Source organism: Salminus brasiliensis, chromosome 15 (genome assembly GCF_030463535.1).
Source record: "Salminus brasiliensis chromosome 15, fSalBra1.hap2, whole genome shotgun sequence".
NCBI classification, from domain to species: Eukaryota; Metazoa; Chordata; class Actinopteri; order Characiformes; family Bryconidae; genus Salminus; species Salminus brasiliensis.
The window spans coordinates 27,654,500-27,680,689 of NC_132892.1; the positions used below are offsets into that span (position 1 = coordinate 27,654,500).

At 43.1% G+C, this 26,190-nt stretch overlaps 1 protein-coding gene across 1 annotated transcript in view; it reads left to right on the top strand.

The window, feature by feature from the left end:
- Positions 1-26,190, top strand: part of vps8 (VPS8 subunit of CORVET complex) — a 107,033-nt gene that overhangs the window by 31,031 nt on the left and 49,812 nt on the right. The window contains 13 exon segments of the mRNA XM_072656910.1: positions 7,022-7,244; positions 9,486-9,575; positions 12,050-12,101; positions 12,285-12,327; positions 13,152-13,224; positions 15,002-15,121; positions 16,415-16,486; positions 17,224-17,343; positions 18,465-18,521; positions 18,948-19,030; positions 22,393-22,477; positions 22,581-22,679; positions 25,208-25,297. Of these exon segments, the coding sequence (XP_072513011.1) occupies positions 7,022-7,244; positions 9,486-9,575; positions 12,050-12,101; positions 12,285-12,327; positions 13,152-13,224; positions 15,002-15,121; positions 16,415-16,486; positions 17,224-17,343; positions 18,465-18,521; positions 18,948-19,030; positions 22,393-22,477; positions 22,581-22,679; positions 25,208-25,297 (1,207 nt within the window).

Here is a 26,190-nt window from a genome sequence, read left to right on the forward strand (position 1 = left end):
CTGTCTCTCTCTCTCTTTCTCACTGTCTGTTTTGGTTTGTCTCTCTCTCTTTCTGTCTCTCTCTCTCTCGGTCTTTCACCCTCTCTCGCTCTCTATGACTGTCTGTCTGTCTGTGTCTCTCTCTTGCTCTCTCTTTCTTTGTGTACACTCCACCTAACACTCTCTTTCTGTACCTCTCTCTCTCTCTCTCTCTCTCTCTATATATATATATATATATATATATATATATATATATATATATATATATATATATACCATATTTGAGTAGTCATAAGGTAGTCATATTAGTGGAGTTTTGAAGAGATTCCTAAAGATCATTTCGGAGATGATGTAGAGCTTGGACAGGGTGTTTGTTTCAGGGTGTTTCCGTGTCTGTGTTACCTTCTGGCTCTCTCCATTTAGTTAGGCTGTTCTAGTCAGATCAGCTGGCCTCGTTAGCCACGCTCTGCTAAAGTTCACCTCTATTGGTGGGGCACCTGTTAGCTACATTAGCGTCGTAGCTCCAGCGCAAAACTAAAGAACCAAATACACCAAACATCTCAGACAATCAGCTACATTTGGGGGGGCTCTCTGTGTGTGTGTGTGTGTGTGTGTGTGTGGGGTGGGGTGGGGTGGTATGAGGGACAGGTTGTTGCATCATAACAAATAGATAGTAGTTTGAAGTATGGCTTTAATAGATTGGTCCCTCTTGATGTACAGCAGTCACTGCGGAGCCGTGAGGCGGATGTCCTGCCTTGCCCTGTTAAGTCATTGCAGTGCTGGAGGGCTAAGGGCCGCGTTTTGCCGAGCGTGAGGCAGGCGGGACGCCTCGGATTGCGCTGGACTGCGGGGGACGTGAGTGTGTGTGACAGCCATGACGTTCTATATCTCACATTACAGCCCAGAGCCAGCGAGACGATGACGCTCTTTAAACAGCCACTCTGTTTACAGCAGGAAAGAGGCTTTCACTGGAGATTTGGACTCGAGCGGCTGATTGTGTGTATGTGTCATCAGTTCAAGCTTGTGTGTGTGTGTGTGTGTGTGTGTGTGTGTGTGTGTGTGTGTGTGTGTATGTGGTTTTGCAATGGGGAATACATTTGTGCAAGTGCACACCATAGTCTGCCTTTAACAAGCTTGTGTGTGTCCTCACTTGAACTGGTCTTGTACATAGTCTTGTCTTTATGAGTGTGTGTGTGTGTGTGTGTGTGTTGATTCTCTAGCTTGTCAGAGATGTACGCTCCGTCACACACACTCCCTCTCACAATTTTGGTAAAAAGCCCACTCTGCTGTAGAAGTATGTGTGTGTGCGAGCGTGTCCCCATCAGTTCAGTGCTGTAGCTGGGTGTGTGACTGTGTGTGTAGCTGTGCTTTTGCTCCGGGGGGCGCTGCTATTGAGTGCAGTATTGTTATGGTCTGTGGCTAAAAGTGAGGGCGGAGTTATTGGTGCACTTAAACCAAGAGAGCAGCTTTCAGACCGCTGCATTGAGTGCAGCTTGAGTCAGGGGGTCTTGGGTACCATCACACAGTCCTGTAAGAGGTTCGTGACACCTAAGCACGTTATTTTAAACCATTGACCTCTACAAAAGGAGACTTTTTTTTTACTGTAATTAAAGAAACATGACTGGACGGGAGGGCCTGGCGTGTGGTCTCCATTCTAGTTCATCCCAAAGGTATACAATGGGGTTGAGGTCAAGGCTCTGTGTAGGTCAGTCAAGATCGTCACCACTCAGGCCTCCCTCAAACTGGTCCCACAAAGTGCACAAATGTTCAAACTTTATTAAACATGACTGAAGCTATAAGAACTAAGGGGCCTATAGGCCAACCCCTGAAAGAACCTGTAGCATTATCCCCCCTCCACCATACTTGGCAGTGGTGTATATATATATATACGTGTGTGAGTGTGTGTATGTGTGTATGTATGTGTATGTGTATATGTGTGTGTATATATATATATATATATATATATATATATATATATATATATATATATATATATATGTATATATATATATATATATATATATATATATATATATATATATATATGTGTGTGAACAATATTTTACTATATATTGTAATGTTTTCATATTTTTGTATCACTCTGTCTTACATTTGCAAAAAGGATGATTTAAACTGTTTACAACACGTGTATGTGTATAGTGAGATTTTTCCCCAGAAGGCCTTGGTGCAGGTCACGTCCTTTTCCTGTCAAAGTGCTTCCTCACTCGTGTGAGTCAGGTGCTTGATCAGCGTGTCCTCTGCAAACCTGCAGATAAGTCGCATGCTCAACATTAGGTTTGTCTCTGTTTCTCATTTAATGCTGTAAAATGTAACCATCTACATTCATACTGTAGAAAATGCAGTGTGTGTTTGAATTATAGAATAGACAGGTTGAATTTGTATTGCAGGATATGCAGTTTGAATTTGTACTGTACAATATATGCACTGTATGTATTTGCATTGTTTGATATGCAGTGTGTATTTAAATCAACAGGGTGTTTTTGTTTGTACAGGGTATTGTAGAGTATACAGGGTGTATTTTGATTGTAGAATATACAGGGTGTATGTATAGTGTAGAATATACAGGGTGTATTTATACTGTAGAATATGCAGGGTGTATTTATACTGTAGAATATGCAGGGTGTATTTATACTGTAGAATATGCAGGGTGTATTTATATTGTAGGATATGCAGGGTGTATTTATACTGTAGAATATGCAGGGTGTATTTATACCGTAGAATATGCAGGGTGTATTTATACCGTAGAATATGCAGGGTGTATTTATACTGTAGAATATGCAGGGTGTATGAATATTGTAGAATATGCAGGGTGTATGAATATTGTAGAATATGCAGGGTGTATGTATAGTGTAGAATATGCAGGGTGTATGTATAGTGTAGAATATGCAGGGTGTATTTATAGTGTAGAATATGCAGGGTGTATGAATATTGTAGAATATGCAGGGTGTATGAATATTGTAGAAAATGCAGGGTGTATGTATAGTGTAGAATATGCACAGTGTATATTAATACTGTAGAATATGCAGGGTGTATTTATACTGTAGGATATGCAGGGTGTATTTATACCGTAGGATATGCAGGGTGTATTTATACCGTAGAATATGCAGGGTGTATTTATACTGTAGGATATGCAGGGTGTATTTATACTGTAGGATATGCAGGGTGTATGAATATTGTAGGATATGCAGGGTGTATGAATATTGTAGGATATGCAGGGTGTATGAATATTGTAGAATATGCAGGGTGTATTTATACTGTAGGATATGCAGGGTGTATGAATATTGTAGGATATGCAGGGTGTATGAATATTGTAGGATATGCAGGGTGTATGTATAGTGTAGAATATGCAGGGTGTATTTATACTGTAGGATATGCAGGGTGTATTTATACTGTAGGATATGCAGGGTGTATTTGGATTTGGTAGTTAATAATTGAACAGAACCAATGCACTGTATTGCGTAGCAGTAAAGACACTCAATACCAGGTTTGTACTTTGATCAGGTAGCACTGCAGTAGAACTCTTAGAAGTGCAACCTTGTATGACTCCTCCCCCTCAATCTGCTTACTGTTTATTTCCATCTGTAGGTTAGAGCTGCTCCTACTATATGACGTCCCCAGACTGGGAGGCTTTTAACAGTGGGGCTCTGAGGCCTTGCTGGGATTTGAACTAATGATCTCCTCACTCTTGATTAGCAGCAGTTAGACCGTAGAGCCGGTCTGGAGCTGTGAAATTACACTACATCAAAACACAGTTCTGAGTAAATTGACCTTTCCCTTTTCTAGAGCTCTAGAGTGGAACTGCCTGCTTTTTCTAGAGACAGGTGATCATAAGTTCAAATCTCAACACCACAGCCCTCCATGGTCAGTAGTCTGAGAATAGGAAGGCCAGGGACCATAACCTGCAGATGAAAATAAACAGTAAAGAGTTTGAAGGGGCGGAGCCACAGACGAAACATCTTACACAGTATTTAATCAATTTCAGATGCAGCTCATTTGCGATTGATCAGACTCAAATACTCAAATAAAAACGTTCTGTAATCATATACCGCAGCATCAGATGTACAGCTGGGCGATATGGAAAAATTTTATATCAAGATATTTAAAGACATTTTTTTTATGATATACAATATTTATCTCAATATTTAGTCATGTAGACAAAATGCACCAAAAGCATAAAAAAACAAAACTGAATACTCCTATACTGAGTACAGTGATTTTTACTTACTCTATTGAATTAAATAAGACTGATTACACTGTTTGTAATGAAACTTGCAGTTAATCAGTGCTATTTAAGCACTGGCGATATCCACCATACACTCATAAAAACATATTTTATTGTATCGTAATAAATGTTATCGTGGTACACAATATCGTCATATTGCCCAGCTCTAATCTGAAGTTGAGCTGACTGCAATACACTTCGATAGCAGAAGTTTCACAGTTCATTCAAACCATAAACAAGCAGACTGTCTTGCTGCAGCCTCCCAGCTGTGTGTGTGTGTGTGTATGTGTGTGTGTGTGTGTGTGTGTGTGTGGGAAAGGTGCCTTTTCATGCTGATCTGAGACCAGTTTTCACTCTTTTCTAATGCATGAGGCTGGGGTGGTGGAGCTGCATCCCTCAGATAGCTCCATGCGCTACTGTGAGTTGCATAATGTCAGTTATGTAATTGTGTTTTTTGTGTTGTTTTTCTTAATGCTGTTATGTGTAAGTAGCGAACACAATGCATGGTTGTGTTGTCTGGACCCGCGGCCATTCCGAACCGGAGCAGATGTGTTCCTTCAGGGAGGGGGACTAAAGAACGTTTCAGGCTGTGGGTTGTCGGTTTGTTCTGGGGAATTGCGTTATTGCACAATTGCACAATGCTGGCCCAAAATTATACTCAGAAGATGCTGAGATGTGCCAAACAATGTACAGTTTCTCAATCCCTACATAGTGTTTAAGGGTTGCGTCCTGCTTCAGAAGGAAGCACACAAAAACAGAAAGTGAGTGTGTGAATTGCAAAAAGCCTCATCTCTGTTCTTCCTGGGTTTTTTTTTTTGGGGTGTGTGTGTGTGCTCGGTTTTCCTTCCCTTAGGTAGTCCAGAAATGGGAGCTGAAGGAATCAGATTTCCAGTATTTACAGTAGAGCTGTGAGAAAATACAGATTGTATGAAAGTATCACGATAATTATTTAATTATTTAAATATCCCAGTGATGTTGCAACGGTCTCAAAAACTCAAAACTGTAAAAAAATATTGCATGTATCACATCAAAGCAAATCAATTTTGTATAGCGCTTATTACAACTGCAGCTTAACAGAATCAGTAATCAGTAAGAGGACAAGAGTAGAACAAGACCCCCAGTGAGCAGCCAAAGGCGACAGTGGCAAGGAAAAACTCCCTCAGAGCTTGGGAGGAACCATCTATCCTCCTCTTGATTTTCCTCAATTCATGGGCAGTTATTTTCAGTTATTTTGCGCCTTTTTTTTTTCAACATGTTTCTTGCAACCCTGTTGGCTATTTGCCATGAAACACTTGATTGTTCAGTGATCACGCTTCAAACATTTGGCAATTTCAAGACTGCTGCATCCCTCTGCAAGACATCTCACAATTTTTTACTTTTCAGAGTCCGTCAAATCTCTCTTCTGACCCATTTTGCCAAAGGAAAGGAAGTTGCCTAATAATTAAACACACCTTATATAGGGTGTTGATGTCATTAGACCACACCCCTTCTCATTACAGAGATGCACATCACCTGATTTACCTGATTGGTAGTTGGCTTTCAAGCCTATAGAGCTTGGAGTAGGACAACATGTATAAAAAGGATGATGTGATCAAAATACTCATTTGCCTAATAATTCTGCACACAGTGTATATATATATATATATATATATATATATATATATATATATATATATATATATATATATATATATATATAAATATATATTACATACATATTATATTCTATTATATTATATTAGTAGTTTAGAGTCCATTTAGATTTTACATGGTCATTAGGCAGGTAGAAGAGTGTGCAGCTGATCTGACACGGGTGGTGGGGGAGCCTGGGGGACCTCAGCGGTCAGCCTTGTTAGAAGTGGTCAGTCTTCTATACACACAATACGTGTCAATATTAGGGCTGTCATTAGCAACTATTTTTCTATTGATTAATCTTATTGCTTATTTTGCTGATTATTCGATTCATCTAAACGGTGAATTCTCCTCCAAAGCGTTCCAGTGAGCATTTAAAATTGAACTGTGAATAAAGGTTTATGTATTAAGAGCAGGTTTAAACAAGAACTGCAGAAGAATAGTCAGCAGTGCAGGGCAGGGTTTTGATACCTAGGGATGCACCGATCCAATACTTGGGATCCAAAACTACTAACAAAATAGCTGGATCGGGTATCGCTTAATTAGGCTGATCCACGGGACCGTTCTGTTCACTAAACCCGATTCCCAGACTGCCAGTCTTCTAGGCTTCATAACTCTGGATCAGAGTAACCTCGACCTGCCTTTCGGGGGACGTACATGCCACCAACCTTAACAAAAGCACCACCTCCTCCTTTACTGATCAACACCAACCAGCTCCATGCTGTTCGACTGTGAGTGTTTACTGTGGGGTTTAATAACATGAAGACCTGAAGTGTTACGAGTAATCAGAGAATATGGATTTCACATTTTATGCTAATATCATATACCTCCTTGTGACTTCACACCTTCACCCAGTTATCCCAGTCATGAATCTGGCTCTACTGCAGCCGCTACTGTAGCGTTGAATGGAGTCGACAGGTCTGGAGCCAGAAATAACTGACCGCACTGAGCAGTTACAGAGCTGTAATGAAGAAAAGCATTTGTTATTTAATCCTGAGTGTTTAAGACGCCTAAAAACGAAAGTCAGGAAAAAATTAAGAAAAATTCAAATAATATTAAAACATTTTTACTAGGTACTTCGGCCCTAGTTCAGAGTTTTATGTTCCAATCTCTAGGTTCTAGGTCTTCTGTTCGGTATTTCTGATGGTTTATGTACGTGTTCCTCAGGGACCTGCTGTTCAACCAGATCTACAGCAGGCTGGTGGAGAACTCCGTGGCTAAGGGCGTGTTTCTGGAGAGTCTGGAGCCGTACATCCTGAGCGAGCGGATTGGCTGCCTGACCGCACCCGTCATGAGGGACCTGCTCAGCTACTTCCAGGAGAATGGCATGATGGAGAGTGTGGAGGGCTGCCTGGTGCACATGGACATCACTAACCTGGATATACAGCAGGTGTGTGTATATGCATGTGGCTGTTAGTCTGTGTGTCTATATGACACACACAGGTTTACACCTGGTCACTTCATGCGTCTTGAGTATCAGGATTACATCTGGATCAGGTCCAGCCACATAGAGATACCAGTGTAAACACCCCTGAGGCTCCTTTAACCCAGACACAAATCCCTCGATCACTCAAACCACTGCAGGAGGAGGTCTGAGACACATTTGAGTCACATGATGTTACAGCAGTGGGAACACATCTGGCTCTCCAAGACCCATTTCACAAATGAGACCCCTTCCAGTACAACTGAAACAACAGTAATAATTGCTATGCAACGAGTGGATTTGCATATTTTGTCCTACAATTGACTAACCAGTGTAAACGCATGTGGCTGAAATCTCATCAGGATACCATCCAGATACTAGTCAGATGAAGTGACCAAGTGTAAACAGGCACTGTGTGTGTATGTGTATATATATATATTTATATTTATTTATTTGTTTGTTTGTTTGTTTGTTTATTTTTTAATCGCATGGTGATAAATTGGGTTATTCTGGTGGCCATATACTTTTTGAAGCATATGGAGGATACTGTTAGTCTTTGATTACAGGTATTGTGATTAAAAAAAGTGTGTATCACGATAAAATTCTTTAAATATTGTGATTATAGTATTTTTACCATATCGGCCAGCCCTAATATATGTGTGTATGCATGTATGTATGTATATATGTGTGCGTGTGTGTGTGTGTGTGTATATATACTTCATTGGGTCATAATGGACTGACAAATGTGTATATTAGCATTCTAATGGCATCATGCTTTGAAACATCTAGTGTGTGTGTGTGTGTGTGTGTGTGTGTGTGTGTGTGTGTGTGTGTGTGTCTGAATAAAGAAGTGCAATCAAGCACACCTGATTGTATAATCTACACCTGCAGCTCCTTATCTGTATTGTCACTTGTGGATTCAAAACATCAGAGCTGCAAGATCACAATGGCAACAATGGCAGCCTACGTTCAGTTTTCCACTGAGAGAGGGAAAACAGCGGTGAAGAGCGCGAACGATGATCAGGGAACCGGCGTTCAGATAGTATTTTAAAGAGCAGATATCAGGGAATTTGTTTTTTGTTTTGTTTTGTTATTTTCTTCCCAATTTGAAAGGCCATTTGCCCAAACCCTTTTTATGTGAATTCCCCCTGTCACTAGCAATGCCCCCAATGCTAAGAGGGTGAAGACTAGTGCTTGTCTCCTCTGACACATGAAGCCATGTAACACCTAACAGATGCCTGTGCTGACCAATATCACACTAGGAGTGATCTGGGGAGGTGACATCAACCCACCCCTGGGGGAGCAAGGCCAGTTGTGCTCTATCAGACTCTGGCTGCGGATGGCAAGCCACATAACCCAGAATTCAAACCAGCGATCCTCAGATCATAGAGGCAGTGACTTGGTCCACTGGACCGCTCGGAGCCAGCGTAATGCATTTTTACTACTACTTGTAATAGGTGTCTTGTCCCTATAGGGAAGTATTGCCAGTTGATTAGGACTCTCTGGATCAGATTGCTGAGTGTGAGCTAGAGAGGTATAAAGCCCCCCAGCATTGAGCTGTGGAGCAGTGGAACTGCATTCTCTGGTCTGATTGACTTTTAACCAGTACTTTTGGGATGAGGTTGGGGGTGTTTCAATACTTTTGTCCATAATTTGTGTATATATACCTAGCAGTTTAGGCCTGGACTGATGTGGTATATCAGGCTTCATACCACAAACCACTACTCTTTGTAAGCACGTTTCCAGGACTGGGAATATCTGGGGATGTCTGTGAAGGTTGGCTGCTCTGCTAGCACAGCCTGCATCAGCGCTATAACATGTTAACATGGGTGCCGAATTGAAAGCAAGACATTCTGGTTCGCTCATGCCATGCGTTTAGTGTGTGTGGAGCCGGCCTAGGGGATAAAGAGGGGCTGGAAAATGCTCATGTGAAAATGAATTCTGACTGGTTTGGTAAGTAAGTGCACAGAAAGTGAACCTCAGGACAAAAATTAATTTAATGAAATTAATAAAGGGTAGGATTAAAGCCCCTTAAACACACTGGTGATTATGCGATTGTAAAGTCACTGCTCAGATGCAGTAAACCATAAAACAACGAAAGTCATCTTTTACTTGCAGTAAAGAAGTGAAGAAACTACACTATCCATCATGCCCTGTTGCCTCGTCCCATTTACAGATGTTTGTGTTTTTTGGGTCTGTTTTGTGTAGGTGGTGCAGATGTGTTGGGATAATCAGCTCTATGATGCCATGATTTACGTCTTCAACAGTGGCATGAATGACTACATCAGCCCAATGGAGGTAATACACACGCAATCCTAATGTGGATGGCAGTACGAAGTGATTTTTATTATTATTATTATTTTTATTTTAATAGTTTTTTTTATTTAACATTTAACACACTTTTTGTAGAGAAACTCCAACTCTAGAGAGTCCAAATAATCTACAGTGGTGGTGTGGCCAGACGTCTAGCTTCTCACAAAGCTCCATCACAGAATGTTCTTGCATGAAATAGTAATGAAAAGACTGCATGAAGCCTCAGACGCTGTTTACAGTAGTTTTGAGAAGGTGTCGGACTAAAGCATTCAGGGTATAGAGGTACATGCAGGATGTCGTAAAGAACCCCCCCCCCATACCATAAAAGTTAGTGCTTCAAAAAGAAAGAAAAGATTTTTCCCACCTCAGGCATAAAATCCTTATTACTGTTATCCTTTTTATCCGAATTGGGGAGACAGATTTACAATAAAAGGTAACAGGGTGGTAAATGTCCCGAGCTAGCACACTTGGCAAGAAATATTGATTTCTTCGCATAAATAAGTTTTACGCTGTTCTATTATTATTTTTTCCCAATTTGGTCCTGTCAATTATCCCAGATGTTTAAGAGTGATGAGGATCAATCCTCCTGGAGAGAGCTCTCTTGGATTCCTGGCCAATTTTGCTCTCTTAAACTCCGGCTGCTGATGGCAATGCAGCATGGATCAGCATTCGAGCCCCGGGTCATAGTGACAGCGCATTAGACCGCTGAGCCACTCTGAACCCTTGTCATGTCATTAAAAGCAACAATTAATTAATTATAGACCAGTGAAGTTAGTGTAACAGGGTGGTAAGTCAAACTGTGGGACGCACTCAAGTTATGCTTGTTTTGTTTTTTTTCTATTTTACTAATTATATCTTATGTAAAAAGGGACGCATGTATGATTCTGCAAACAATAAAGGTTTTATAAAGAGCTTACATTATTTGGTGATATTTTAGAGGCAAGTGTCGCATTGGTCGATATGTGGAAATGGTGGCATTCTCAGGAAGATTGATTAAAAATAGTATGTTACTCTTTTAGAAATAGCATTTTCTCATATACATCGTCAAACAACTACATTTGATTAAATAGATTTAAGCTTTGGAAACACTTTAGCACAGTTTTTCTTCTTAATGCATCTCCTCAAACGTTGCAGACGCAAATGGCACCCATTTCCTAGAATGGCTGAAATACAACGGCTATATTAGGCTTATAAACATTGCAAAGCCTGGAAATCCCAATTAGTACTTTTCTCTGCAGTGCAGTCCAAACCACTCTGAAAGCCTTTGTTTACATCTTAATGGTTAAATTATGCAGAAATGTAGAAGAATCTGTGGAATTCCCCTTTAAAAGCATGGCTGTGTGAGTGTGTGAGAGTGTGTATGTAGGTAGGGAGCGTATGTGCGTGGTGAATCCGCTATTAGCCCATGAGGAAGATGAAAGCGCTGGGGTTCGGTGAGATCCTCTGAACCTCTAGATGAAAGAGAATTGATGTAGGAGAGTAATTTGTGTCCTGGCCAAAATGTTGTGCATGTGTGTGTGTATATACACACACACACACACACAGATGTCTCACTGCAAGGTCTTTGATTCTGGTAAGGTAGTACATTTGGTCTGCCCAATGTTTAGGCTGTATCCTTAGGGGAGTTTGTTACAGAACTCAGTGGGGCTTGTGATGGAACCCGGATTAGAGCTACACTATATGTCCAAATGTTCATGGACACCCCTTCTAGTAAATGCATTTAGCTACTTCTTGACACAGACAACAACATGCTTATCTAGTTCCCTGTAGAGAAGTACTGCCAATATAATAGGACTCAGGAGCAGATAAACATGAACCTGTAATGCCAGGCGTGGGCTAGAGGGAAATAAAGCCCCCCAGCATGTGGAGCTGTGGAGCACTGGAACTGTGTTGTCTGGAATGATGGGTGGTGCTCCATCCAATACTTTTGGAATACTTGAGTTGGGGAGGTGAGGGTATGAGGTGGGGTGGTGATCATCCAACATCCTGACCTCACTAATGCTCTTGTCTTCTCTGAATGCAATCAAATCCTCACAGCAATGCTCTTTCAAACTCTAGTAGAAAGCATTCTTCCCTGGACAGTAGAGACAGCCACTCCAACAAAAGCAGAATCAACTCTAATACTTTAATACCCTTGATTTCAGAAGACAAAACAATGAATGGGCAGGTGTCCAAATACCTTTGTCCATGTAGTGTATGCTTTCAGCTTTCCCATTCATAAGCACACCAATTGCAACTGCAGACACGTATGCGGTGCAGTGATCCTGCTGCTTATAGGTTTCTTGGTTTTAGTGAAATTCACAATCGCTGTGGCTAATAGCGCCCCCTTGTGGAGAACTTTGAGCCTTATGAATATATCCAAGCTTTTAAAAATGGATACATTAAAATCTCTCTCTCTCTCTCTCTCTCTCTCTCTCTCTCTCTCTCTCTCTCTCTCTCTCTCTTTTTCCTGGTTTCAGAAGCTCTTTCAGGTGATTGGTCCCCCTCTGCGTGATGGAAAGCCCCTCACAGGTACAGCTGGACCACATCTCCCATGATCCTCGGCCCAAATGCAGGCCAATAGTGATGCAGTTGATGCTTTTTAAGCCTCCAGAGCAGCTATGTGCCAATTGCCCAGTACTACTTAGTACTTTCACTCCATAGATGATGATGATGATGATGAGCAAGATGTAAAATATGCTTTTCACTCTGCAGATGAACAGGTCGTCATGGGAAACAAGCTTCTTGTCTACATTAGGTAAGAGCACGCACATTTACGCCCACAAAAGGCTTCACAACATGTCCTTTTGTTAGCCCTGATCACAATACAGACAAAAGGCTACAATATGCAAATAACCCCTCTAACCAATCACAGTGGCCTTTATTCATTAAGCATGCGAGTGCACATGGATTCCACCAACAGGCTTGTATAATTCCAGCTTTGAGCCGCCACTGTAGGACCTGCTTTACACATGCATTTCTGGACAAGCTGGGAGAAACCGAACTGTCACTGTAGAGCAATATTACAGACTCTCAACGTTACACAAGTCTTGCGAGTATTGTCCTCAATTGTCCTTGGGAATTGAGGCCCCATGGAAATATATTACACTGGGCCCCACAACTCTAACAATTTTTTAATACTTACTTAATTCATTAATTAATTTTTAGGTCCCCTGTCAGTCACAAGCCCTTAAATCACCCTACCTTTTTCCCCCCAAACGACACCCCGGTTGTCCTGCCCTCGTCACCAAAGTTACATAGTGCAGTTAGTCCTCCGAGCCTGGGGTAGCAATGATAGAGATGCCATTCTGCCTTTATCGAGGTCAGTGGAGCATCAACATGATTTTAAAGATGTTGCATAGTAATGCTGCTTCAACTCCTTAACACAGCAAAGCTTATTACACACTAAGGTGTGAGGGGTTATTCAGTAATTACAGAGATGTCTGTACACACCACATTCAGCAGTGGGGATCTTGGGCAGTATTGGGAGGTGTATTGCAATCATAATGTACATCAGTGTAATCACAATTTTGGTACTTTGGTCATATTGTGTTGCTTAACCCCAAAAACTCTGTCTGCTAGCTGCTGTCTGGCAGGACGGGCCTATCCTTTAGGAGATATTCCCGAAGACCTGGTTCCTCAAGTCAAAAATCAGGTGTGTATAAACACAATGTGGACAGAAGTATTGGGACAACTGCTCATTCATTGTCTTTTCCCGGAATCAAGGGTATTTAAATAGGAGTCTATCCTGCGTTTGTTGGAGGAGCGGTCTCTACTGTCCAGGACAGAAGGCGTTTTTAATAGATTTTTGAGGAGAACTGCTGTGAGGATTGGATTGCATTCAGCGACAACTGTTACACAGCTCAATGATGGATGACTTTATACCCCTCTAGGCCACATCTGGCATTGCTGCATATCTGTCCACAAACATTTGGACATTTAGTGTATGTGTGTGTGAGTAAGTTGAACACAATAGAGTATGTGGTTTGTGTAAGTCTAACTACAGTGTAACTTTCGTAATTACATCCATCTGTCTCTGTCTGTCTGTCTCTCTCTCTCTCTCTCTCTCTCTCTCTCTCTCTTTAGTATAGCCACATGGTCATTGCTGTAACTAATTTAAAAAAAACATGAATAGAGCCTCTATCAGTGGGGCTGCTGTGCCCTGTGGAGGAAGAACAGTAGAGGGTCCGTACTGTTGATAAAAAGAGGAGTGTGTGTGTGTTTTGTTTAATATTCTCTCCGCCTTGCTCTCAGTAGGGGGTTTGGAGGGGAGGGATTTTCTCTGTGTTGTATCTCCTCAAGCGTCTGTTGAACTGATTCAGTCTGAAGCCCAGAAACCTTTAGAGGACCGAGATACACATGCAGACACACACACACACACACAGACAGCACACAGTGTGTTTACACTGAACAACACTAGAGTGAAAGGCGTGACATGGCAACTCTATGGGAATGCTACATGGGGATTCTGCAGTTGGGATTCTGTGGGTATTCTGGTGAGAATTGGCTGGTAACTCTGTCTGAGGTTATACTGTGGAAATTCTGCAGGGATAGCCTGGGAATTCTACATGTACATTGAGAAAGTTCTCTGGGTATACTGGAGTGATTTTAATGAGTACACTTTGGGAATACTGTTGGAATTCTGTGGAAATTCCATGTAAATGCTGTAGGAATTCTGCCCAAATTCAGCAAGAGTACTTTGGAGTTCTGTGGGGGTTCTGTCAGATGATTAGGATTGCAGTGCACGTGCTGGTAGACTTGAGACAGGACTGAAGTCCTGCAATAAGACCAAATCTACCTAGAATTCCTACAGTATTCTTGCAAAATTTAAGCAGAATTCCCATAGCATTCACACAGGAATTCCACTGAATTCGTACAGGATTCCCAGAGTGTAGTTATAACGGTATAGCCACATCTTACCCACAGTATATTTGTAGAATTCCCAGGGTGCAAAAGTAATGGCACATTACATACATTTTCCACGCACATGTACAATACCCCCCCACCACCACACACACACACACACACACACACACACACACACACACACACCCTCCTCCATCGTCTGGCTGTAATCTACTGTGCTTCCTCAGAGGCTCATTAGCTGCTTTTGTGTTTCTGGATAGCAGATAACACTCACACCTGCCCCCCGTCCTGTCTCTCTGTCTCCCTGTTTCTTTCTCTCTCTTGTTTCTCCAAAAGAAAACACACACACACACATATAGAAACTAAAGCAGAGCTCTACCTGGTCTCCATGACAACCACACATGCATTTCTTTGCATAGGGGTTGAAGTGAGAGTTGGTGTTAAGCATTTAACCCCCTTATGTAGACTGGGAACTGTGTTACTATCTGGAATTGCATATGTACAAAGTACTTAGTTTATTACTGTGTGTGTCTGTGTGTGTGTGTGTGTCTGTGTCTGTGTTGTAGGTATTCGAGTTCCTTATTCGTTTGCATTCGGTCGAGGCCACTCAGGAGGAAGAGGTGTATCCATACATCCGGACCCTTCTGCACTTCGACACACGGGAATTCCTCAACGTCCTGGCTCTGGTGGGCATCAGACAGTCCCTCTCTTCTTTGTTAATCAGCTCAGTTTAATGTATGGATGTGTGATGTCACAACCATGAGTGTATTTCAGTACAGGCATGCTGGAATGGTGGGGGAATTTGTTGTTGTTGACCAACTGAAATGGTCAAAAATGATTTGCTACTAGGGCAGGGCAATATGGTAAAAATACTATATCACAATATTTAAAGATATTTTCACGATACACAATATTTATCACAGACTAAATACATCAGTAGATTCTTAAAAACTGCTTTTCAGACACTCCCCTCTACTCCATACAGTGATTTTTCTATCTCTCTCTCTCTCTCTCTCTATATATATATATATATATATATATATATATATATATATATATATATATTAATTTATTTCACATTTTTACTCATTTTCTCCCCAATTTAGATTCTCCACCCCCCGCCCCCCCATTCAACACCACCCGATACTAGTGAGGGCAAGACCAAAACAGGCCCCCCATGACACGTGTGCAGCCAGCCACACCTTTTTCGAACTGGCAACCAACGCATCTGGAGGGAAGCGGCGTATACTCTGCTCTCGTGCACCGGCTAGCAGACGCCAGTAATGGCCAGCGCCGCACTAGTGTGATGTGGGGGAGAGCGCCAATTACCCACACTAGAGAGGGCGAGGCCAATTGCGCTCTTTCGGGGGCCCCTGTCTAGCAGTGTGATCGGGATTCGAATCAGCGATCCTCTGATCACAGTGACGGATCCTCAGTCTGCTCGGCCCTATCAGTGATTTTTATTTAACATCTGCTGCACGTCATCTAATTAAACCCGTCTAATTTCACCTTTGGTAATGAAACCTGCAGTTGATCAGTGTTCATTAAGCAGTAAAATCAATATGCTTAAAAAAGCATATGGTGTATTACAATAACAAAATCTATCAACATATGATCAAATATCGTCATATTGCCCAGCCCTATTTGCTACATTAACTTACTTACAGGATAACTGCTGATACTGTAAGGGATCGGGATAGAGCCATAGAACTGAGTATCAAGTTCAGCTCAGCCTTTTCGATTGTTGTCAGCGCGTCAGCGGAGGGATACAGTTTTAGTGTGAAAAGGCCGTGCTCTTATTACAAATATCAGCACGGTCAGAATGCTTCTCAACCAATCAGATTGTGTTGTGGGGACTAACTGTTGTACCGCAAGTCCTGCATCACCACGTCTGGTGTCTCCACCTTGTTACTGTGCTGGAGCTCCTGAGCTCCTGAGCCCCCAACTAACTCAGTGTTTAAATCCTCCTCTTTTTTCAGACGTTTGAAGACTTTAAGAACGACAAACAGGCTTTGGAGTACCAGCAAAGGATTGTGGATATTTTACTGAAGGTGAAGACGCCCCCTTTTTCTTTCTCCCTCTATATCTCTCTCTCTCGTGCTCTCTCTCTCTCTCTGTCTGTCTATATGTCTGTCTCACTCTCCTTCATCTGGATGGTAATCAGCTAACTGTAATCACTTCATCAGTGAAGGAGCTGCTTGAGTCAGACTCAGCACCTGTTTAAAAAGCCTCCAGACTCCATCAGACTCTGAGTGATAAGCGCTGTGCTGTAATAACGAGCACTTAGCTCTATACAGCCGGCCTCCATCTCTCCCCTCCACCTCAGTCTTCCTTCTCTCTCTGGTTATTCCAGAATTTATCATTGTGTGTGTGTGTGTGTGTGTGTGTGTGTGTGTGTGTGTGTGTGTGTGTGTGTGTGTGTGTGTGTATATAATTCATTTCTAACTGTCATCTTTTCTAAATTTCCAGCTGTCCTCTTTTCTTAAATTCTAACTGTCCTTCTATCTTTATTTCTTAATTTCCAGCTGTCATTATTTCTTTATTTCTAACTGTCCTTTTCTCTTTCTGTATTCCTTCTTTATTTTCTAGTGATATTTTTAAAATTTGTATATTTCTAACGATTCTTCTTTATTTATATCCTTTCTTTCCTTTTCTTTATTTCTAACAATCATTCTTCTTCTTTCTTTTTTATGTACCTCTTGTACCTTATGTTTTCCTCTTTTCACTCAAAACTGATCACACATAGCTGAAACATGCCACCAACAAACATTTTGTGTTTCCCTCTCAGGTGATGGTGGATAACTCAGACTTCACCCCATCTCAGGTGGGCTGCCTATTTACCTTTCTCGCCCGACAGCTGGCCAAACCAGACAACACCTTGTTCGTCAACAGGAAGCTGTTTGATCAGGTGACTTTTTTTTTTTTTTTTTTTTTTCTCTTCCCCTCTCTCGCTTTCACTCACTCGCCCCTCACTTCACTACCTCCATCTCTAGGCAGCAGTCACTGCATGTCTGAGTTTAGCGGAAACAGCGCTCAGCATCTGTGGAGGGTGTTAATGCGCTGACACCATAAAGACAATTAGCAGCTCCTGTAAAAATAACTCTGTTGAATTAGAGGTGTGAGGCAGCTCTCGGAGGCTGATGGTGACGAGATCGTGCTCAAAGCTGAGAGGTGTTTCAAATTGACACCGCCTCCGGGTGAAAGCGGTTGTAAAACTGTTGTGCATGTTGTTGTTGTTTGTTGTGGGTTTTATTTGGCCTTGAGGCATTTATAATTGACCTGACGTTATATTGAGCAGTTGTGGGTGGTGTAATAACCATACAGTTATTACTAATCATACAGACCAGCACGGTCACGTCACTGCAGCACTGCAGTGATAGCAATACAAATGCTAACAGCTAAATACTGCTAAAAACTGAATTACACCCTAAAAGCTACACCCTAAAAGCTACACCCTAAAAGCTAAACCCTAAAAGCTACACATTAAAAGCTACTACCTAAAAGCGACTACCCTAAAAGCTACTAACTGAACTCCAACTAAAAGCTAGATGTTAAAAGCTACTACCGAAAAGCTACAAACTGAACTCCAACTAAAAGCTACACATTAAAAGCTACTACCTAAAAGCTACACCCTAAAAGCTGCAAACTAAATTCCAACTTAAAGCTACACCCAAAAAGCTATAAACTGAATTCAAACTAAAAGCTACACACTAAAAACTACTGCCCTAAAAGCTGTACAGTAAACCATTTACAGCCCCACCATTTACATAATGACCACTAGCTGGTTAGAGGCTAAACGCAACAGTTACTCAAGGATAAAATGGACACTAAAAAATTAGGGCAACAAAAGCTAAAAGCTAACGGTAGTCGGCCAGGTGTAGTACCACTCAAAAGCAAGTGTGTCCCAATACTTTTGTCCATATAGTGTTTTTTTTTTTTTATTAAATACACTAGAAGAAAAAGTTGTATTTGTTGTATTTTTGATCCATTTTTTGTTTGTTTCCCCCCCCCTTCTCTCTTTGTGTGCAGGTTTTGGAGTTCCTGTGCAGTCCGGATGACGATTGCAGACACACAGAGAGACAACAGGTAGAACCTTACAAACTTCATAAGACTCATGAATCAGAACTGATGTTCTCAAGCTAGACTGGGTTTACTTTTTGTCCTCCATGTTCAATTTGCCAAGCACTTTAAATGCCCCCCTCTCTCTCTCTCTCTCTCTCTCTCTAAACCTATAGAGCAGGGGTGCACAGCTCCTGCAGAGCCAGTCTCCAGCAAAGTTCAGTTAATTACCTCTTTGTCTGGTAATGAACTAATTAGACCGACCCTCCAGGACTAGAGCTGTGCATCCCTAACTGTAATGTTCACCCTAGAAGACTCTGAAAGTACTTTAAAAATCTGACACTCTCACATCTGAAGTTTAGCATTATCAGAATTTTCATTCAAAGACTTTGGTTATTGGTTGAATGAGATCATGTGACTTTCTAATGGAGGTGTTGGTCTTGTTGATCTTAGGTGCTCCTGGAGTTACTTCAGGTGGGAGGCGTGGTCCAGTTTGATGAGGGGCGGCTCCTTGCCCTGGCAGAGAAAGCGGAGTTGTGAGTATCTGACCAATCAGAAAGCAGAACAAGTGCATACAGCATGAAAAAAGTCTTCTTCTGGTGTTTTTGAGTGTGTGGGTTTTTACAAAGGTGTTCGAGGCGTTTCTTTCTTACCAAAGAAAATCTAGGTTTGCTTTTTGAGATTTGACTGACAGTTCAAGATGAATGTTCACCATTCATGAAAACGTATAAATAATGACATTTTTAAATGTAAAAATAAGAAATGTATCTTGGCATATTATTGGCATAAAACATAAAATAAACAGTTGGTGCAGGGGGTCGCTGGTTCGAATCCCAGTCTTGCTGCTAGCCATCAGCAGCCGAGGCCCAGAGAGAGTGCAATTGGCCTTACTCTGTCTAGGGCGGGCCCCCTAGTTGGCCATCACTGGCGTTGGCGTTAGTTGCCTGGTGGCGGTGCTTCAGCGGCAGTTTAAAAAATGAGCGACTTGACTGCGCACGCGTCGGAGGGGGCATGTGCTAGTCAGCCTTCACTGGTGACGGGGGCATTACATGCGTCTAAGGGGGGGGGCAGTCCAAATTGTGGAGAAAAGGGCAGAAGTTTAATACAAAGAAATTTAATACAAAAATAAACAACAGTTTATCTATAGATCAAGTTTGTGAGTTTTACAGGGTTTTGTATCAAATAAAAAAAAAAAGTGAACTACACTAAAATGACGATAATTAGGGGAAATAATGGGATCCACACCAGGGTTCTTGTTCCAAGGAGCCACACCAACCATTTGTGTTTTCAAGCAGATGAATCAGGATGGATAACCAGGGTAGCTGGCGTTTACTGTGGTGCATTCAGCCTCATCAGGAGCCTCATCAGGGGTTTTCTTAAATCTAGCTGATCTCCGCTGATGTTCAGCTGTGAGGAGTAGTGTAGTGGTGAGGGAGAGCAGGCAGGGGAGCAGTGTTAACGCTGTATTGACGGGCTGTGTGTTTGGCTGGCTCTGAGCTGCTGCGTGGTGAAACAGGGCTGGATTTAGTCACTCGGGGCTGGAGAGGAATTACTGTACCTTCAGCCAGCTCCAATTAACTGCATTTAACAGCTTCTGTATAATTAGAGGCCAATTAAGAGACTGGGAGAATTAGATAGTATTGATTTCCTCAAGGTGACTAAGGACATTCAGCAGAGTTCACCTCTTCGTCATCTTCACCTCCGTCTGTCTGTCTGTCTACTTTGTCTGTTTATCTCTCTTGCTCGCTTTCTCTCTCGCATCTTTCAGTTACTCTCTTCTCTGTTACTCTCGCTTTCTCTCTCGCATCTTTCTGTTACTCTCTCTTCTCTGTTACTCTCGCTTTCTCTCTCGCATCTTTCAGTTACTCTCTCTTCTCTGTTACTCTCGTGTTCTCTCTCACATCTTTCAGTTACTCTCTTCTCTGTTACTCTCGCTTTCTCTCTCACATCTTTCAGTTACTCTCTCTCTGTTACTCTCGCTTTCTCTCTCGCATCTTTCAGTTACTCTCTCTCTGTTACTCTCGTGTTCTCTCTCACATCTTTCAGTTACTCTCTCTTCTCTGTTACTCTCGTGTTCTCTCTCACATCTTTCAGTTACTCTCTTCTCTGTTACTCTCGCTTTCTCTCTCACATCTTTCAGTTACTCTCTCTCTGTTACTCTCGCGTTCTCTCTCACATCTTTCAGTTACTCTCTCTCTGTTACTCTCGTGTTCTCTCTCACATCTTTCAGTTACTCTCTCTCCTCTGTTACTCTCGTGTTCTCTCTCACATCTTTCAGTTACTCTCTTCTGTTACTCTCGCTTTCTCTCTCACATCTTTCAGTTACTCTCTCTCCTCTGTTACTCTCGTGTTCTCTCTCACATCTTTCAGTTACTCTCTTCTGTTACTCTCGCTTTCTCTCTCGCATCTTTCCGTTACTCTCTCTCTCTCTGTTACTCTCGTGTTCTCTCTCGCATCTTTCCGTTACTCTCTCTCTCTCTGTTACTCTCGTGTTCTCTCTCACATCTTTCAGTTACTCTCTCTTCTCTGTTCCTCTCGCTTTCTCTCTCGCATCTTTCAGTTACTCTCTCTTCTCTGTTACTCTCGTGTTCTCTCTCGCATCTTTCAGTTACTCTCTTCTCTGTTACTCTCGCTTTCTCTCACATCTTTCAGTTACTCTCTCTCTGTTACTCTCGCGTTCTCTCTCACATCTTTCAGTTACTCTCTCTCCTCTGTTACTCTCGCTTTCTCTCTCGCATCTTTCAGTTACTCTCTCTCCTCTGTTACTCTCGCTTTCTCTCTCGCATCTTTCAGTTACTCTCTCTCCTCTGTTACTCTCGTGTTCTCTCTCGCATCTTTCAGTTACTCTCTTCTCTGTTACTCTCGCTTTCTCTCTCGCATCTTTCCGTTACTCTCTTCTCTGTTACTCTCGCTTTCTCTCACATCTTTCAGTTACTCTCTTCTGTTACTCTCGCTTTCTCTCTCGCATCTTTCAGTTACTCTCTCTTCTCTGTTCCTCTCGCTTTCTCTCTCGCATCTTTCCGTTACTCTCTCTCCTCTGTTACTCTCGCTTTCTCTCTCGCATCTTTCCGTTACTCTCTCTTCTCTGTTCCTCTCGCGTTCTCTCTCACATCTTTCCGTTACTCTCTCTCCTCTGTTACTCTCGTGTTCTCTCTCACATCTTTCAGTTACTCTCTCTCTGTTACTCTCGCTTTCTCTCACATCTTTCAGTTACTCTCTCTCTGTTACTCTCGCTTTCTCTCACATCTTTCAGTTACTCTCTTCTGTTACTCTCGCTTTCTCTCTCGCATCTTTCAGTTACTCTCTCTTCTCTGTTCCTCTCGCTTTCTCTCTCGCATCTTTCAGTTACTCTCTCTTCTCTGTTCCTCTCGCTTTCTCTCTCGCATCTTTCCGTTACTCTCTCTTCTCTGTTACTCTCGCTTTCTCTCTCGCATCTTTCCGTTACTCTCTCTTCTCTGTTCCTCTCGCTTTCTCTCTCACATCTTTCCGTTACTCTCTCTCCTCTGTTACTCTCGTGTTCTCTCTCACATCTTTCAGTTACTCTCTCTCTGTTACTCTCGCTTTCTCTCACATCTTTCAGTTACTCTCTCTCTGTTACTCTCGCTTTCTCTCACATCTTTCAGTTACTCTCTCTTCTCTGTTACTCTCGCTTTCTCTCACATCTTTCAGTTACTCTCTCTTCTCTGTTACTCTCGCTTTCTCTCTCCACTGTCTGTTCCTGTCTCTTCTCCTGCTGCTCCTCCTTCTCTCTGTGTTCCTCAGTCTCTTTCTCCCACATCTATATCTTCCTCCATCTTTCTCCTTCTCATTATTCTACCTCTACCTTCATTTTCCCTCGACAGACCATATATTTTGTGTCCTTCTGTCTCACCCCTTTTTCCTCTCTCTCTCTCTTTAGTTATCAGATATGTGAGTTCCTGTATGAACAGAAGCACCTGTATGACCGAATCATTGACTGCTACCTGAAAGACCCTTTAAGAAAGGTAAAACTCTATCCCTCTCTATCTCTGTCCTCTCTCTCTCTCCTTATCTGAGAACTTCTCTGAAACTCTAACTCTGTAAATGTCTCCTTTGCTGTGGCACCAGGAGGAGGTTTATAACCTCATCCATAACATCCTGTCCATGCCTGGCTACAGCGCAGAGGAGAAGCAGACCACATGGAACAAATCTCTCCAGCATGTTAAGGTCAGACCCCACCCCCCTGTGCTGCTGATTCCCCACAGCGAAGACTTCTCCTCTACCCCAGACCTGTACAGTGTGTGATGTTTGCTTCTTTAGTTTTGTTGCTAACAAGCCATGGCAGCTTATGTACACCAGTTAGCAGTGTGAAAACGGCCTGCCTAAACCGCTACACCCTCACCTCAAAGCGTGTGGAGTAAAGGTGTAGTGAAAACTGTTTTCTAGTGGAAAATTGATCCACAAGCCATGGTCCAAATTGATGCAGTCTACAATCAATATAGTCTCACATGTGTGGAAGTGTGTGTGAGTGAGCGAGAGAGCTAGAAAAAGAGTCAGAAAAACAGAGAGAGAAAGAGAGTGCTAAGATGGCTGTAATGAATGCACAGGTTAGGAGGTAAAGTGAGCTACTGTAGCGTTTCAGTGAGCCCCTGATGAGAATATGTGATACAGACAAAATTCTAATGTAGGACAGAGTGAATTAACACGGGGAGAACAGCCACAGCCGCCGTGCGGGCAGAACAGCGCCAGCCGGCATGCAGGGAGAACAGCCACAGCCGCCGTGCGGGGAGAACAGCCACAGACACTGTGCGGGGGGAAACGGCTATAGTGCAGGGAGAACAGCCACAGCCGCCATGCGGGGAGAACAGCCACAGACGCTGTGCGGGGGGAAGCAGCTGCCGTGCGGGGAGAACAGCCACAGCCGCTGTGCGGGCAGAACAGCGCCAGTCGTCGTGCGGGGAGAACAGCCACAGCCGCTGTGCGGGGAGAACAGCTGTAGTGCAGGGAGAACAGCCGCCGTGCGGGGAGAACAGCTGTAGTGCAGGGAGAACAGCCACAGCCGCCATGCAGGGAGAACAGCCGCCGTGCGGGGAGAACAGCCACAGCCGTCGTGTGGGGGGAAACGGCTATAGTGCAGGGAGAACAGCCACAGCCGCCATGCGGGGAGAACAGCCACAGACGCTGTGCGGGGGGAAGCAGCTGCCGTGCGGGCAGAACAGCCACAGCCGCTGTGCGGGCAGAACAGCCACAGCCGCTGTGCGGGGAGAACAGCTGTAGTGCAGGGAGAACAGCCACAGCCGCCATGCAGGGAGAACAGCCGCCGTGCGGGGAGAACAGCCACAGCCGCTGTGCGGGCAGAACAGCGCCAGTCGTCGTGCGGGGAGAACAGCTGTAGTGCAGGGAGAACAGCCACAGCCGCCATGCAGGGAGAACAGCCGCCGTGCGGGGAGAACAGCCACAGCCGTCGTGTGGGGGGAAACAGCTGTAGTGCAGGGAGAACAGCCACAGCCGCTGTGCAGGGAGAACAGCCACCTATAGTTTTTGACACCGAATGCCACACTGTTATCTATGAACATCAACCATTGATGGAGATCTAGCTTTAAGAAAACTGCTGCTGCTGTTGTACATGTGAGTCGCGTAGCTAACAGCAGTAGTGGCAGCTGCCCTGAAGCCTGAAGGCTGAATTTTACACAACACACAATCACAGATCTGGGGAAGAGGAAAACTGTTCAAGTTTGAAATTATCAGAAAACTTTCCCTCAAAGTTTTGGACCAGCTTTGAGTTTGGATTACAAGATGTACTGTGTGAACGTGCTCCCGCCTGCTAATTTAGGAGGTGTGAAACTAGATGTTCCGCAGTGGAAGAAGGGTTGAGGAAGGGGTTGAGGGTTGGATGGTGTGCTTGTCAGTGTGAAACTCAGTTGGTCGTGCGCTTCTGGGTCAAACGATCAATCTTTCTGCCAAGTTAGTTGATTGCAGCTTGAAAATTTCCAGAAGCAGTGAAGTCGCTGGATTTATACACTATATGGACAAAAGTATTTGGACGCCCTACTTATTCATGGTTTCTTCTAAAATCAAGGGTCTAAAAAGAGCATATCCTGCTTTTGTTGAAGTAACTGTCTCTACTGTTCAAGGCTTTATTGCTTGCTGTGAGGATTTGATTGCATTCAAGATTGCGGCAAGAGCATTAGCGAGGTCAGAATGTTGGATGATTACCAGCCCACCTCATCCCCAATTCCTCCCGAAAGAGAACATAGTTAGTTCAACTGCTCCACAGCTCAATGCTGTGGGGCTTTATTCCCCTCAAGCTCACGCATGGTATTAGGCATAGTGCCAATAGGGTCATGGTAATCTGCTCCAGTGGATCCTATTCTATTGGCAGTACTTCTCTACAGGGACTAGACAAGCTGTGAGTGTGCATTTGCACATGAAGTGGTTCTTCATTGACATCGCTCAAAGAACCATTTGAGGCACCTTTATTTTGAAGAGAGCCGAGGCTATTAATGCAGTAGAATGGCACAAACACCTTATGAACACCCCTGATTTCAGATGGAACGCTGGATGGAAAGGTGTCTACAAGCTTTTTGAATGTGTACATTGCACATTTTAACACAACAGAAGTTGAAAGAACGAAGCACTGAAGATCAAGCCAGTTAAATTTCTGCTGAGTTTTGAGAAGACAGCACAGTCAGTATTGTTGAGGTGAAGGATTGCTCTTCTCTACTCTGATCGATTGTCTGTCCTTTCCCTTGTAGGAGCTGGTTAGCATCAACCCAGCAAAAGCAGCCGAGTTGGTTTCTGGACACTTCTCCAGTGAGGTGGAGCCGATTATCACTGCACTACAGGTCAGTGTGTACTGTAGCTCATCACAGCACCTTCATGGTGCTCTAGAGAAGCCTGGCAGATTTACAGATTAGCTCTACTGGATTCGGATCTGGTGACTGGGAAGAACCTGTTTGAAACCAGTTTGAGAAGACTTTTGCTTCATGGCATGGTGCATTGTGGCAGCTAGAAGATTAACTGTGGTCCTGAATGGATTGCGCATGGTCATCAGCAGGACTCAAATAGTCTGTGGCATTCAGTGCATCCATGATTGATTGGCTCAATAAAACATTACCCCACACCATTACACCACCACCTCCACCAGCCTGGACTGTTGATACAAGGCAGGTTGGATTCATGGGTTCATGCTATCGGAGCCACATCCTGGTCCAATCAGCTGTAACCCTGAAATCAAGATTCATCAGGCCAGGCTGTGTTTCTCCAGTCTTCCACTGTCCAGATTGGGTGAGCCTGTGCTGAGCCACTGCAGCCTCAGCTTTCTGTTCTTGACTGAAAGAAGTGGCCTCCAGCTGTTGTATACCTTCCGCCTCAAGGTTGGAGGTGTTGTTCTTCCTGAGATGATTTTCTGCTCACTACAATTGTACAGAGTGCTTATCTGAGTTACAATAGCCTTTCTGTCATCTCCAACCAGTCTGGCCATTCCTTGTCGACCTCTCTCATCAGCAAGGTGAATGAGGATTAATGGCCTGTGTAAAGGTTGATGTCTGTGCAGAATAAACCGTATCTCCCCTGGAATACACTCTGCCTTTCACAGACACACCAGAAAGAGAGAGAGAGAGAGAGTCAGGTCCCATATATTCTCCATTGTTGTGGTCTGAGATAGTGTCAGTGTGTCTGGGAAAGGACAGTGAAATGTGGCTTTTGTGTGTGTGTGCTTGTCTGTCTGTGTGTGTGT